This window comes from Hetaerina americana, unplaced genomic scaffold (assembly GCF_022747635.1).
Source record: "Hetaerina americana unplaced genomic scaffold, ioHetAmer1.1.p SCAF_4, whole genome shotgun sequence".
Classification (NCBI taxonomy): Eukaryota; Metazoa; Arthropoda; class Insecta; order Odonata; family Calopterygidae; genus Hetaerina; species Hetaerina americana.
Genome location: NW_027286985.1, coordinates 88995219 through 89010291, shown reverse-complemented (window position 1 = coordinate 89010291; position 15073 = coordinate 88995219). Strand labels below are relative to the sequence as shown.

General features: G+C 37.0%; 1 protein-coding gene across 4 annotated transcripts in view; it reads right to left on the bottom strand.

Annotated features, from left to right (window-relative positions):
* clu (clustered mitochondria protein homolog) overlaps positions 1–15073 on the bottom strand; it is a 159481-nt gene that overhangs the window by 2959 nt on the left and 141449 nt on the right. For all 4 annotated transcript variants that reach the window (XM_071589764.1, XM_071589765.1, XM_071589766.1 and 1 more), the window contains 10 exons: positions 14108–14489; positions 11668–11873; positions 10246–10452; positions 7607–7705; positions 6596–6825; positions 6265–6394; positions 5857–6129; positions 5633–5758; positions 3959–4174; positions 2997–3211 (listed from right to left, as the gene is read on the bottom strand). In XM_071589764.1, the coding sequence (XP_071445865.1) occupies positions 2997–3211; positions 3959–4174; positions 5633–5758; positions 5857–6129; positions 6265–6394; positions 6596–6825; positions 7607–7705; positions 10246–10452; positions 11668–11873; positions 14108–14489 (2084 nt within the window). The remainder of the gene's footprint in view (positions 1–2996; positions 3212–3958; positions 4175–5632; positions 5759–5856; positions 6130–6264; positions 6395–6595; positions 6826–7606; positions 7706–10245; positions 10453–11667; positions 11874–14107; positions 14490–15073) is intronic.

Below are 15073 nucleotides of genomic sequence, written 5' to 3'. Positions count from 1 at the left end.
ACATTACTCTTAGAAGTAAAAATATTAATCTGATGTGAAATATTATGAATTACACAATCATTCAATATTTTACCTATCTACCAATTACCTTTACATATTGGAATTAGAAAATGATCTGATGAGTCATATATGATGACAAGGCAGAGTGTTAATATATATGTGCAAATCCATGGATATGAGGAGAATTAGAAAATTTTACAAAACAATTTGCTACATAATTAAACGAAGGAAGATTACCAATTGGTACATCCCTTTTGGAAGGATGTAGTGTGGGTTTCTTGAAAACCCCCACTAACGATTATCTCTCCCAAGGAGGAGTACCCCCCCCCCCCCCCAGCATACCAGACAATGTATGGTGATGTAGTGCAGGTTTCTCGGAAACCAAGACAAGACAATGTCCTCAACTCAATTCCCTCGTGGCTACAATGTAGCTACTTTGAAGTCATCCCTCCCTCCAAAGGTGTGATGGCCCCGCTATCTCGATGCCTTATAAAGCGAGATGATCCTGGAGCAGGGACCCATTCCCTTCCCCATTCCTCACCCGATACCCTGCCTCTGAGTCCGTCGGTTGAGCCTACAACCACACCAGAGATGCCCAGCCTCGCCCCACTTGCTCCTCCCTACTCCCCGGTGCCTGAACCCCATAGCTTGAAAAGGGTTGAATAAAGACTCATATACTGAATACTACTGTCTCATTCTGTGCTATGCTCCCACCAATGATGTCGCGGCCGCCAACCATGCGGAAAATCGATTTGGCATCTTTGCACTCCCAAAATTGAAACAAGTCTAAAAAATCTGTTACATGTTCCAGGTGTGTTAGGAAGTTGTAATGTGCTGGAATGCCTGGAGTGGAAACAGGATGGGCTTGCCAAGGTAGAGGGCACACATCAATAGTTTCATGTTTCAATAATATTTTTAACTTGGTGTACAATTCATGTAAATTTGTGGGCCTGGCCCCCAGAGCTCTGAGGATCAATCAAAGTTCTGTGCAATGCCCTTTCCCTCTCATGCCAACAACAGGTAATGAAATCAATTCTCCATCACTGGATTTTCGGCATCTGTGTAGACTTTGGGACACTTTTAGGTTAAGTTTGACTGATTTACTCCTTATTTATTAAAAAAATATAAGTGCACAGTAGAAATACTTAAGTATCAAAAAAATCCATTTCAAGGTTTCATATCTGTCATTACACTTAATCAGCATTTTCATTTTTCTAAATTAATTTTTACATCCCTTGATAATTAAGGATCTGTCTCTCTTCTTCATTCTGTGCACACAATTCTAATTTATGTGGCATGAGGGTAATCCCAAACTTGAGGGCTGCAATTGTTATAGAAATAGTAAGGTTTACTTTCAATAATTAATACATCATTTTGCTTGAACATTCCTCTGTTATTCTATTAAATTACCGTTTTGATTTATGCATTTTTGTAGGTGCCAGGGCAGTTTTTGTATACCCATATCATATCAGCTCGTAAAACAATGTATCAGTCAGTCACTGAAAATAAATTTTTGTTTAAATTGGGGATCTAAATTTTGGGATTACCCTTATGATTTGAGGATATTTTCATGTGACATGGGAATACATATATTCACTTCCTTCTTCAATAAGTTCATTCACAGCCTATCTTCTCAATCTCCATCATCCATTTTTGCACTTAAAGCTAAGATTGTGCTAATATCAGTTTTATTGAATAATGTAACCACATCTCTCTCAAAATTTACATTTAAAATTTACAAAACTCTTCTGCAATTACCACATCTCTTGATGTAGTGAGTTGAACCAGCTGACCATCCTATTTCTGTTTCACCATCCCCACCTGAGCAATATTACTACCAAATCCAGACTTTGTGCAAAAACTTGCACCAAGGAAAAGGTGAAATTTCCTTCAGAGAATGCATTGCACACATAACAACATCTAGCATGATATCCGATTCATCAAGCTCTAAAAATGCAAGAGTTAAGTCCATCTTGGATAGGCAGTACCAAAAACTTGCCTACAGACGTAGTCTCTGGTGGCAAAAAGTCAACTTAATATTTTCAAGTTTGAGGTCCAGGCGGCCAGTAACATTGTCAAGAAATGAAATAACTATAAATTTCAATACACAATCACCACCCTTCAATGGCATCTTTCCCTTTTGCACCACTCCATGTGGTGCCTGCGGAGAGCCTCTGCTCTTCCTGCCCCTCCCCAGGGCCATCTGCTTTCCAATTCCTTCCAATCATTTCCACTCATCTGACTGAGCACTAAGGGGAGGTATTGGGACTTTGGAAACTGACTGCAGCCACCCCTGAGAGTGAACATCAGGGAGGGGTGTGTTCATTCATGTTTCTAATGGGCCCAGCAGATGATTTCTTACCCTTTGTCTGAAGAGATGCCCATAGGTTAAGAGTATCTGTCAATAGTGGTTGCACTATATTTGAGGTGATTTTCTTCCCAATACATAAAATGGGTTTTTGAATAAAGAATAAAGATCTGTGCAACAACAACTTACTTCCTGAAAACATTTTGTGACAGACACAAATATTTCCGTCAAGTAATATCAGGACCCCTGAAGAAAAACAAAATCTGCTATCTAACTACAAAATTCCTTGAAATACAAGTATAATACATGTATAGGAATGAGAGTACAACTTGGCCATTATATTGCCTACACTTCTCTTACTATTTTACCTGATTGTTGAAATCTACAAATGGTTTTCCGAGTGGTGACCATGCACACCCTTATCATTCTCCATTATCTTGGTCTAATATAGAGGGAGAGAGTATTATGTTTAAAAAATGGGTTAGGATAATCTTTGCTTGGCAGAAGTAGTTGCACAAAACTCATGGATCACATATAGGTAGATCAGATGCTTTTTTGGTTTTTAAAGTGGCAAGGATTTGATTTTGATCTGATTGATGATATGGTAGTTTAGATCCTTATCTTTTCATGTAAACCAATAAAAAAACTTAACAAACCAAATAAAACATATACATAACAATTTACATACCTGATTTGGACAAAGAGGATGCCGTTGATAACATTGAGCATATCCAACACGCTGCCCATGGAAGGTGCTTGAATCTGGATGGGGGGCAGAGAGGCTCCAGCCCCAGCCTTCCCATTGCATATCTCATTCATCTTCTTCTGAAGTACCACAGCTTGCGTTGTCAGGTGACGCAGGCACTCCGATGACTCTCGTGTCTTCTCATGATCTTCCCCCAGCTTCAGAAAAGGAAAGAATAGTGAGCAGCTGGGTCAGAACTTGGTACCAAACAAAGTCGCATGCATTAACACAACAGCCTAAAAGGTATGTTCAAAAAAAGATGAGACTGTTTGAATAAATGCTTGATTTTATTAGCTACCCTTTAATCATGCTAACTGCCTTCAAAATACATCCCTTGGCTGCCAATACAATGCTTCCAACATTTTTTCCAGCTCTTGAATGCCGCTACACACAACTTCATTCTCGCCGACACAAAAATGTGTACAGCAAGTGTGTGCAAGCTCAAACAAGAATCCCTGTTTTGCGGAGAGAACTCAGGATAGGGCCAGAAGCAAGGCAGTATTTTACTTGTCGCAGATGCTGCAATAAGGCAACACCCCACTGGTTGTGATCTGTCCAGCAGTACTTGCATAGATAGACCAGCCTCATTCTTTTTAACAGACCATGTATTTTCTTTCATTACATTCAAACTATGAATTCTAATCCAACAGATATGAATGTCCATACATGCACATAAGTGCTGAAGGAATACAAAGTAAATGTGTTGGCAAACCATAGGATATACTGAAAATCCCTGTTTTTGATGCAACATAACCAAGACTAAAACATGACCAAGGCTATTTTGATAAAACATGGCCAAGGCTAAATTTATCCTTAGGGACATGGAGCAACACATTGCTCGAGAGGTTTGAATTAATTCATGGTCAGTAATGCCTTTCACTTAAATACATAAACAGAATTCTAACCTGCTGTTTATAGATGGTGTAAGTTTCCTTCTCATTTTGCAGGGCTGACCTGAAGTCCCCCATACAAGATTGTGTCCTTGCCACCAAGTGATATGAAACGGCAACTTTAAGTGATTTGGCTCCATAGTATCGGATGTTCAGTGCTAGTGCTTTCTCCAGAAATCTCAACGATAGCTCATACTCTCCAACGGCATGCAGGATCAGACTTATATTGCTCTGAAATAAAATTTAATACAAGTTTTTTAAAGTATTGCTACAATAGTAAATTAAGTTTATAACTAGGAGTTATTATTCTATAAATTGAATGAAATATAGATGGTGGGTAAAGAATGCAGCCTAAACATTGTCTAACAGTAACAGAATATTTAAACAAACTTTAAATGGTTCCTAAAGGCAAATATTCTCATCAATCTATCCTCATCTCACTCAATACTTTAACTGCAGTTCATCACTACAACAAGCCCCTCTTCAATACTTCCTTCTGCCCTTCATCCCATCCAACGTCTCTATCCTATTCCTGCCCTTTCCTCCTTGGCCTAACATTCTCCCCTCTATCACTGTCTTCAACATCCCACTTCTGATCAATATGCCTGCTATCCATTTTTCCTGCCTCCTTACGATTTCTCTCAAATATCACCTCTCCTCTCCCAACATACTTTCTCCATCATCCTCCACACCCACATTTAAAAATCCTCCAATCTATGCCTATCATCCTCCTTCAATAACCATGTTTCCACATTGTGCATAACTACGCTCCATATCAAAGTTTTGATGAGCCTTTTCTTAAAATCCTAACTCATGATCCCTGCCATCAATTCCCTCCAGTTGAAAGCTTATTTGCCTAATGCAATTCTTCTCCCCAAGTTCCAACTACTTTGACCATTTTGGTCCATAACACTTCTGAAATTAGTAAACTGTTCCACCTGCTCTTGTTTCTGCCCTCCATTTTTAACGTTAAGCTTAGCCTTTGTCCTTCTAGAAAATCGCATAACCATTGTTTTATTTATATTGATTCTCATCCCATATCTATGGAATTGAATTTCTTATTTACTCAGGAATGCCTGCAACCCCTTGGCTGACTGGCAAACTAGAGCTTGATCATCAACAAACCTAACTGATTTTATGGATTCCCCAGCAACTATCATTCTTATTTCTGGTTCTTCCCATGCCTCTTTAATCATTTCCTTCACATATACCTTGAAGAAGAAAAGGTGATGTCTTACTCCTCCGCCTAACACTGCCCATCCAGACTCTCCATCCCCACTCGCACCTGAGCATTCTGAGACATGCACAGGTTGTCGTTAAGTCTCCTATCCCTCCAATCTACCCCTATTTTCTGCTATACATCCATTAATTCTACCCAATATATTCAATTAAATGTCTTTCTGAAATCTATAATACAGACAAATATATATATCTTGATTGTTTTCAATGTTCCTCTCTATTAGTGACCTCATTCTGCTATGGCATCACGTGTGCCTTTCCCGTTCCTGCACAATATTATGTCCATTAAAAGCATCATTAATTTAAAAAATGAACATTTGTCATTAGAGCCCTTAATGCTATTATTTTCGGTCCAAAATTAATTCTGAATGAAATAAAATACTGGGATAACATGCATACAAATCCATGTGTATATACATAAAAAAAATGAAGAGTAAAGCTCATACTCACATCTAATAGTGCTATTTCTGGATGATTTTCACCACAAACAAGTAAGGCAAGGTATCTTGCACGATATAACAACTTCAATGCTGTGCTGACTTGACTGTTGGCAAAGCAGTACAATGCCAGGTGTGTCTAAAAGAAAAATGGTTGGATTCAATTGGATTCTTATACAATTATTGTACTTTGATAACAACTAAAACTTCATTATTAATTAAACAACATGTCCTTACATATTCCGTTATTGTGTATGGATGATCTATACCATTGACTCTCTCTGACATTAGCACTGCTTTTTGTTGATATGCCATTGCTTCTCCATGTTCTCCCATTACATAATTTAAGCGAGCCAGCATCCGTAAACACTGGGCTATTTCTGGATGGGTTGCACCATACACATTGTTCAGTAAATTTAAAGCTTCACTTATTAACTCATAACCTTCTTTCAAGAAGCCCTGCTGAATTTTTCCTTGGCCTGTAGTGTAAAAGTTATAGGCATCACTCGCCTGCAAAAAACCAAATAAATAAGTTTATTCATTAAAAAAGTATGCATTGAAGTAGGTAATAAGGTTTATCAGAAAATGCAAACCAGCAGTATTTACTCAATTAGAACTAGCATAGAAAAAGAACTAAAGATTTACCCTTGGATTTATATGCTTGACAACAGGAAAAATATTTATAATGTCCTCTTCAAAAAATGATAATCGATTCTTAGAATCAAAAGAGTACTCCCGAAGAAGTATTTGAACACCAGTCTTTATACAAAATGATCTGAAAAGTAAGACACAGGACACCAATTATGCATATCCCTCTTTACCATTCATAATTCATTCATCATCCCATCCATTATTTTTTTAACACCATGTACATTAGGAATCTTCACTTTCTTCAGCAAAGAATGAATGTAAGGATTCGTGTACTCGATGGACACCAGGATTTGTACGCTACACCTGATAAGAAGAACTTCATTACCTGAGGAGTGAAATTTTCTGCAGGCTGTAATGCTCAACTGCAGCATCAATCCCATCCGCAGAAGATGCCATTTCCCAGTCATAATAAGTCTTCAATTCAGTGCGTAACTGTGCCCACAGAGATCGTGGTGTTAATGATGCCCACTCAGTGCCATCTACATTCCCTCTGTCCAGTGGATTACCACCTCGACCCTTGCGCTTGTTGCGCCTCTTAGCATTTTTAGTCTGCAACTATATGAAAAGACAAAAATGGATATTTTAAACTTCAATTTTTGCTTTAGTAGTGTACCAAGTATTCATGAAAGAAACAACATAAAATTAGACTGAATCCTACATACCATTTTCCTGCATGAGAATTTACTCTGTACCCTTATTCTGATAAATACATGAGATTTTTTCAAAGGAGCATCCAATGCACCATCAAAATTAATAATGCATTTCTTGTTGCAAGGATAAAATTATTTTATTAGATATTACGTAGATTGCATATTTTATTAGACAGTACGTAGATTGCATATTTTATTAGACAGTACGTAGATTGCAGATGTAGACAAATGTTATACGTATGATACATGTAGCAGTTGTTAAATGATATATGCATGCAAGAAATTATCACATAGTTTAAACATTGATATTTCAAGAAAATTTAAAATATGTTATCAATAGGTTTATAATAATTTCAATATTCAAGTTTGATATCCTGTATTAAAATGAAAAAAAATACACTTAAATAGCATATGAAGCAAATAACTTCAGTCTATCAGAACAACTTTTCATACATAAATCATTTAAATATGCATTATTAAATTAGAAATTTGACATACTATTCATTCACTTGAGTGTAAAACTTAACTAATAACACCTGCTTCATAAAATTAGTTACCCGAGTAAGACAAACAGTTTCTTGGGACTAAGACATTTTCCATTAGAGAAATTAAAAATTGTAGAATGAGCCAGAGGTAAAATGTATTTAATTTTAAAGTGCCAACAAAAAGATTTAAAAAAGTCTTACCTCATCAGTGCCTTGTTGAGGGTGTGGGACCTGACTAGATGATAGGAAACAGTTGAGGAAGTGACTGACTGCAGCAGACAAGCACATCAATTCTGTAGACTGAAAGGTAAAACAGGAATCATATGATGCAAAGTAATAAAAAAACCTTTATAGAATTTTCCAGGATCAAAAATATCTACTCCATTCATGCATGATATAAAATGAGAGGGGAGAATGACATTGTGAGGTATCCAGTTATTAGTATTTGTTACTACTAGTTAGTATTACTATTACTAGATTTAATAAAATAAAACTACTAAGTTGCTGTGCTGAATTACATTGCTCAATGCACAACAACAGTGACCATGCTCACATTTTTGGACAAATATAACATGGGAAAATAGTGACCCAGGTTGCAATAATTGCATATTGCAGTCTCAACGCAAAAAATTGCAGTACTTCAAGAGTAGTAGACAAAAAAGCATAATTTTACTGTGTTACTTTAAATTCCTTGTCAGAGAGATTAAAAAATTTTCAAAGTGAAAATAATCAACTCCAGAAGGTAAACCTGAAAACAAATTGCCAGTGTAATACGACTATATCAACCTAAAATATGAGGTATGTTAAGTAAGTACCACTTGAAAATATTTCTGCTGTGGAGGGAACTGTGGTTGTGATCTCATGATTGCTCACCTATATCTACATTGCTGGTAAAGCCAGGGACAACATTTATGAGCTATCAGATTTTTTTATGTGTCATCGTCAGTAGTTAACATATTTAGGTCTTTGAGTGCCCAGCTAACAGTAAAATGCCATTTATAATTAATTTCTCAATAAATAAAACATGAAGCTAGCTGACAACCATCAACAGACTTGTGAATCCACGGGGAAATTGCCATGGATGATGGAATGCTGAAGAAATGGATATTGTCCATAATGTGGATATTGACAAACAGTTCATGGAGGGGACGACAAGTCATCGCCAATGAAGCAGAAATTAAAGCTCAATTCTGTTATGACCTGCAAGATCACAAGCACAATGTTACTCAACACCATCATTTCATCATTTTCTGCCGTGTTCCTTTTCAATGCTTCTCAGGGTAGAGAAATATAAAATAAATATTTATTTGAACGCCATGGTATTTCGATTTGAATACTTGCCATTACAGTGACCATATTGGAATTTGAGACTGCAGACCCTCTGATGGGTTGTACCTCGCCATTTAAGAAACCTAAACTACATGTATATGGGACCTTATCGGAGTGAGACTTCCTGCTGTTTCGCCATGTTGTTACTTTACATTTGAAATAGCCAGATATTTTCTGATAATATCTGATGGGTAAATTTCATCTTATTTTGCTTAGGAATAACTATCGACACTTCTAGCTTCAGTGGTTAACTTATTCATATACTGCTTGAGTGGTCCTCAAGTTTTGGGCCTAAACTACAGCAGCACTGCATGATTTGAATCTATGCATAAGTAACATTGATTACAATTCCTAATCTGCATTTTTTTATAACTTAACAAGAGAAATATTTTTCCAGAGGACTAAGTCATGCCTTAATTAATAAAAATCAATTATGGATCATATTCGCAAACAAAACAAGGGGAAGAAGTTGCTACTCTATCCTTGCAAAAGCGACCCAATTATTATCCTTGTATTCTGTTGTTCAATGGATGAAGAATATAGAAAAACTGTCTTCGCTGCAGCCAGAATCAGGGGCAGGTACACCTTGAGGAGATTTGTGGACTGCATGAATGCTATAGTTGATACGGGTGAAACTCAAAACAGTGAACTCTGGTGGGGCAGGGAAGAGGGAGGAATTCTCACAATGCATTATAGTAGCATATATGAGTATTATTTCAATCCAGAGCCAAAAATATTGTAGGGGGTATATAGTACACCTTCATATGCTTGAAAATGGTTTTCACTTCCAAAGAATTTTTATTATTGTGTCTTGCATGCATTAGGTAAAATTCCATTTTGGACATACAATATTTTATTGATAATAGTGTTGAATGACTGTGACATGGGAAGCCTTAATGCTTATTATATATATTATGGTAAAGCTTAATGCTGGCATCAAGTGTATTTCCTTATCAACTAATTGCAACTGTGCTACGGTCTATTGATTGATTGATTTTTATTAGTTCCTAAATGTCATGTTTGAGACAGTTATGGAACACGTCACATTGATTACAAATATTCCAGACAGACACAAATACAAATGCAATTGGATACAAAGAGATTATTAAGAGATCTATGAAAAGCAAAAGTACACTAGATTTAGCACATCGCCCTGAAGGTAGGTGAGCATACATATTTCAATAATGGAGTTTCCAGAGATTGGTTTGAACTCAGTCATGCTCATGCTTAATTTATTGTGCCTAATATTTTGGCCAGGATGGCAGATATCATTTTATTGATGTTAGTTTTCACTGTAACATCCTTCCAATGTTGAAGTTTTTAGATACCTATTCACACAAAAGCTACATATTTATTCTTCAGGCAAAAATTTAGGGAAAAAACTTTGGCTTATGAGTGGGTATGTATGGCATTTTCAAGTATGCAAGAGCCCCTGTCTCCAAAAATCACCTAAGTTTTTGGCAAAAGAAAAATAAAATCGGCAAACAAAAAATTCAGGCAATTCCATTTACCTGCATATAGAGGGTGAAAATATGCTTTGCTGCTCTGGTGAGTAACTCTGCCACAGCAATGGAGTGGACATACTCCAGCTGCTTGACATTTGCCAGCATATCTGCAATTTTACCCAGGTACCTGACATTGATTCCCCGATTGTGCATTGCTTCACAGAGTGTAGTTCCATCCATGGGAGCAGAAGAATGGTCCAAACAATCTCTAATCTGAAATATGGAGAAAAAATCCATAAGAAGTAAAGCCCACAAGAAGTAATCCAGTTGCTATGGTCACATGCAAACAATTCACGAGGCTAACTCAAAGTTTTCATTACACCAATCTGAGAAAGTAAACCTAAAACAGCATGGCATAATGCAATGAGGTGCAACTCAACAGTGTATTACAGCAGAAGAACAAAATCACATATATATTTAGGCAATTAATAGAGGGAATATTTCAACAATATCAAAAATCAGTGAATTTAAGGTGCTGTGACAGAAGTAAGAATTTATAAACCTGTTGGCCTTAACACATGATTTTCTAAAATCCTTTGAAGATTTACTTATTGCCATTCTTTTTATTATAGTCATAGCTTTCTCTCTCCCCATGCGAATTTCCATCCAATTAGCCACAGTAACTAATCTATAAGGCTTTGATATATGAGGGCAGAGCTCAGCCCAAACAAATCCTCTCACATATGTAATTAACTCATTAGAGATACGTGAGGGGGGGGACAATTCTTTCCTTGCACCACCGTTTAGATTGGTTATGTTTAGGGTAAATTAAAACACTAAAGAGTATACGAATTAAGGCTAATTTAAAATAAGACTTTTCACATGCACAATTTGATGCAAAGCAGTGACTTAATTCAATGCAAATAAAAATTAACAGGGTGGCTACTCATTTCCCAGAATCTGAATCACAATTTTCCTCCATTTGCATCACTGATTATCCTTCTCCTCAATCATTCAATCAAATGTTTGGAATCCCATTGTGCCAGTGCCTTCTGCAAATCATCTGACATCATTGTAAAGGCCTTTGCTCTTCTCTCACCATGACCTTCAACTTTTGGCTTGGAAGCTTTGACACATGAAAACAATTTTATGCCAATCAGGAAGGATCTCCTAACCGCATGGAACATTATTCCCATTACGAAATCCAAAATTTAAAAAAATGAGGAATTTCCAATTTCCCAGTCTTCCCAACAAAGTTCTCACCCTGATTTAAGTATTAAGTGATAATTGCAGGCCATTTGCAAAGAAGAACCAGTTGCAATCATAAATCTTCAGGCTGAGAGTTAATATCAGGGGCATCTTACATGTTTCTGCTATGCATAACAGCCATGCAAATTACAATGCGAGTATCAATCTATTTACACGTTGCAAGCAATTTCAGAACAGCTTAGAGACATATTAAGAAGCATTAGCTAATGTAATACTTACAAAAGTAGGTATTTGCACAGTGAGAAGAAATTCTGCTGCATCCTTCACCAATTGCCTTTCCTTACGAATGCGAACACCATCTGGATCAACGTGCTTCACCCCAGGCGAATACACATCAGGATTGAACCGAATGTCGAACTCCGTGTCCTTGAGTGAACCAACAGCTAGAGCAGCCCGGCGCACTATGTCACGGGTACTCTCTTCCACTGGAAAAAATACAAGTAAAACAAGAAAAAATGTGCCCCCAATCATGGCCACCACAACAGCACTACATTTAATGGCATTCTTGTGAAATATTTTGTCTGGTCCCAACTGGAAAATTTCTAGCCAATAATGAAAACAAAAATAGTTCTTATCCAACACATTACAAGTACATATCTACATTTTCCCAGGAGAAATGGATAGTAAAACATTTGCCTGGCACAACCATAGAAATATACTTTAATATGTGTTATTCTTGGCAAAAGGGCCATCACTTTTATGCGCTCCGACTTTGAGCATTTTCATATCACTGCCACCAACCCTTCTGGCAAGTGTATGAAGATAATTTATCCCCATTCTAAATAAAGCTCAAATAAAATTAAATGCTATATCTTGTGGATTCATTCCAGTCTTCTCAGTCAAAGCTGTATGATAAAACAGACTTCGAAGTGGCAGTGGTACAAGATTTATGCATATGTAAAATTTTGTAATGCGACAGAAAATGAAAAAAATTATAGTTTACTAGCATTTCTTGGAGAAAAGGTGATGGCATTCAACATATTAATCATAAGCACAGAAAAATAAAGTAAATGAAGTTTACTATTTGTTGCAGGAAATATGGATGAAATTTCAGCATATTTTGATATGCCATTGAATTGGACAGTAAACACAGTTGGAGAGAGATCAGTCCTAATTGTAACAAGAGGGCACGAAAAAATAGCTTTCTTTCTGACTGTGCTTTCTTTCATGGTGGATGAAACTTATGCTTACGAAAAAATCTCCCGCTCCAACATGGTAATTCCCAAGAGGCAACATAGTTCATTTTGACAAAAAAGTTTGGATGGACAATGACGGGTTGACATCATGGTTGAAGAGATGTGGAATACTCAACCAGGAGGGTTACGAAAGGAGGAGTCTTCTCACTTGGGATTGAGTATTCAAGGCACATTTTATGAGTAGCAGTGTGAGAGAAGTGAGGTTACAAGACACTGATGCTGTTGCAGTGATTCCTGGTGGCCTAACTATCATCGCATAGCCATTGGATGCATCTTTTAATAAGGCTTTTTATGACAGTATGAGAAAGAAGTGATTGATTGGAGGAGGAGAAAGAAGTTGCCACACCTGCTCCTACTATAAAAAAATTGTGTAAACGGGTTTTTGAAGTGGTGTGGAAAGAAGACATAAAACCAGGAACCATGATTACATCTCTTAAGAAGTGTAAAATATCCAATCAGGTGGATAGCATAGATCACCTTAGAGATGAGGAGACTTGAGGATTAGCTTGTTCTCGATGATGACCCATAGGATTAGATAAGAAACATTTCATAAAGGACTGGAGCAAGCTACTTAGACCCGATGGCTCTGATTATGAAGTTGAATAACTTTAATGTATTTTCATATATGTTCAGTTCAAATTAAAATTCATTTGTCTTCATAAATAAACAATGTTATGCTCGTTACTGATTTTGGTTGAAATAGTAAATTATCTCATTAATTACAATAGTTAACAAGTTGTAACCAATCAAAATTAGTTTTGATTACTTACATATATCACCTTTTATAAATCAAAAATGAGATTTTGTAGAAGTTCGATTCACACTTGAAATAACATTGAGTTTTTGTATTTGAAAATGGCCTACATGAGCACTTAGGGTTCAATGGTGGTGTCATTTGAGAGAGGATTTCACTATTGGGAATAGAAAATTGCCTGCTGGTGCCTATTCAGGACTGTAAGGGGGTTGGGGAATCATTGCGATGCCATTGAAGGAAATCTTTGCAAGCAGAAGCAGACACTTGACTGCTTTTGGTCATCCATCAAGACCTTTGGGACGAGTTTAGCGCAGATCTTTTGCAAAGCCACAATTTTTCTGTGATAATGGTGTGCACTGCCACCTTATCAATGCCTATATGATCTGTGACCATGCGCACACTTAACAGACAGTCTGAATTCAGCACTTCACGCACACAGCAGGAAAAAATTGTTACCGATACTTTTTATAAATACCTTATATGTAAGCTAACATTAAAGATTTAAATTAGATAATGGCTTCAAAACTCGAGTCATGCCAGAGAGTTGGTGAAAGGGGAGAGTCTGCAATACTTGGTGCCATAGAGGGAATAGCTTATTTGTGACAAGTTGTGCCATTTCAAGGTCACTATACCAATCCCTCATGTATTGGGGCTGGTGGCATGATGCTTCATGGATCCCCAGGGGGTACAGGGGACAGCTATTACTCACTTTCCTGCTCCTCCCCGTTCGAGAAGGAATACGTGATGCTCTCAACTATCTTCTTTGCCTCATCGGCCTCTAGCTCGCTCTCGACCGACTCCTTCTGGCTGACGACACCATTCCTCGAATGCAGTTCCTCTTCCTTCTCCTTGGCAGCCACAGAGGTCTTGCACTCCTCTCCACTCTTCTCTCCATTCACCTTGTCCTTTTCCACACTTTCACTGCTCTGCTTTTCCACCACCTTTTCCAACTCCCTCTCGCCCTCCACAATCACTTGCTCTTTGCTCTCATTCACAACAGTCTTGTCCTCTGAGTCAACCTCACTCCCCTTCACAACGGCTACACTCCCATTCATGACCTTCTCCAACCTCTTCACCTGGCCATCCTTATCCTTTTCACAGAGAGAAATGATATTATGAAGCCAAATGATACAAAGAAAAAATACGGAATTTACTTAAAGCATTACCAACTATGTATACACTCAAAAATTGAAATGCTACAATTTAAAAGTGTAAAAATCATTCGCATTGACTAGGATAGAAATCCTGATTCGTATTCCAGTCAAGGTAAATAATTTTTACACTTTGAAATTGTTGCATTTTAATGAACATTACTGGATGACTCTGTCAAAGTTACTGTTGCCATATATCCTACAGTTCTTTTAAAAATTCAAAAATTGGTTTTATCTTTAAATTAACGGTGACTGTCGCAAAATAAAAAATGCACTAATGAAACAAATTTTGGTGCCATAATATAGTCACCACAAGAAAATGAAATACTTTGGAGAGATCTCGAAACTTAACACAAATAAATTCAGAATTTATTAATTTTGCAATTAACAGCTTAGGTTCAATAAAATAAACTTATAGCCATGCAAAATTTGGTTAGAGGTAATTTAAAACCATAATTTGAACTAATTTTTTACTAATACCATTATTCCCTGACCTCCCGAAACAGAACATTAAATACAAATCT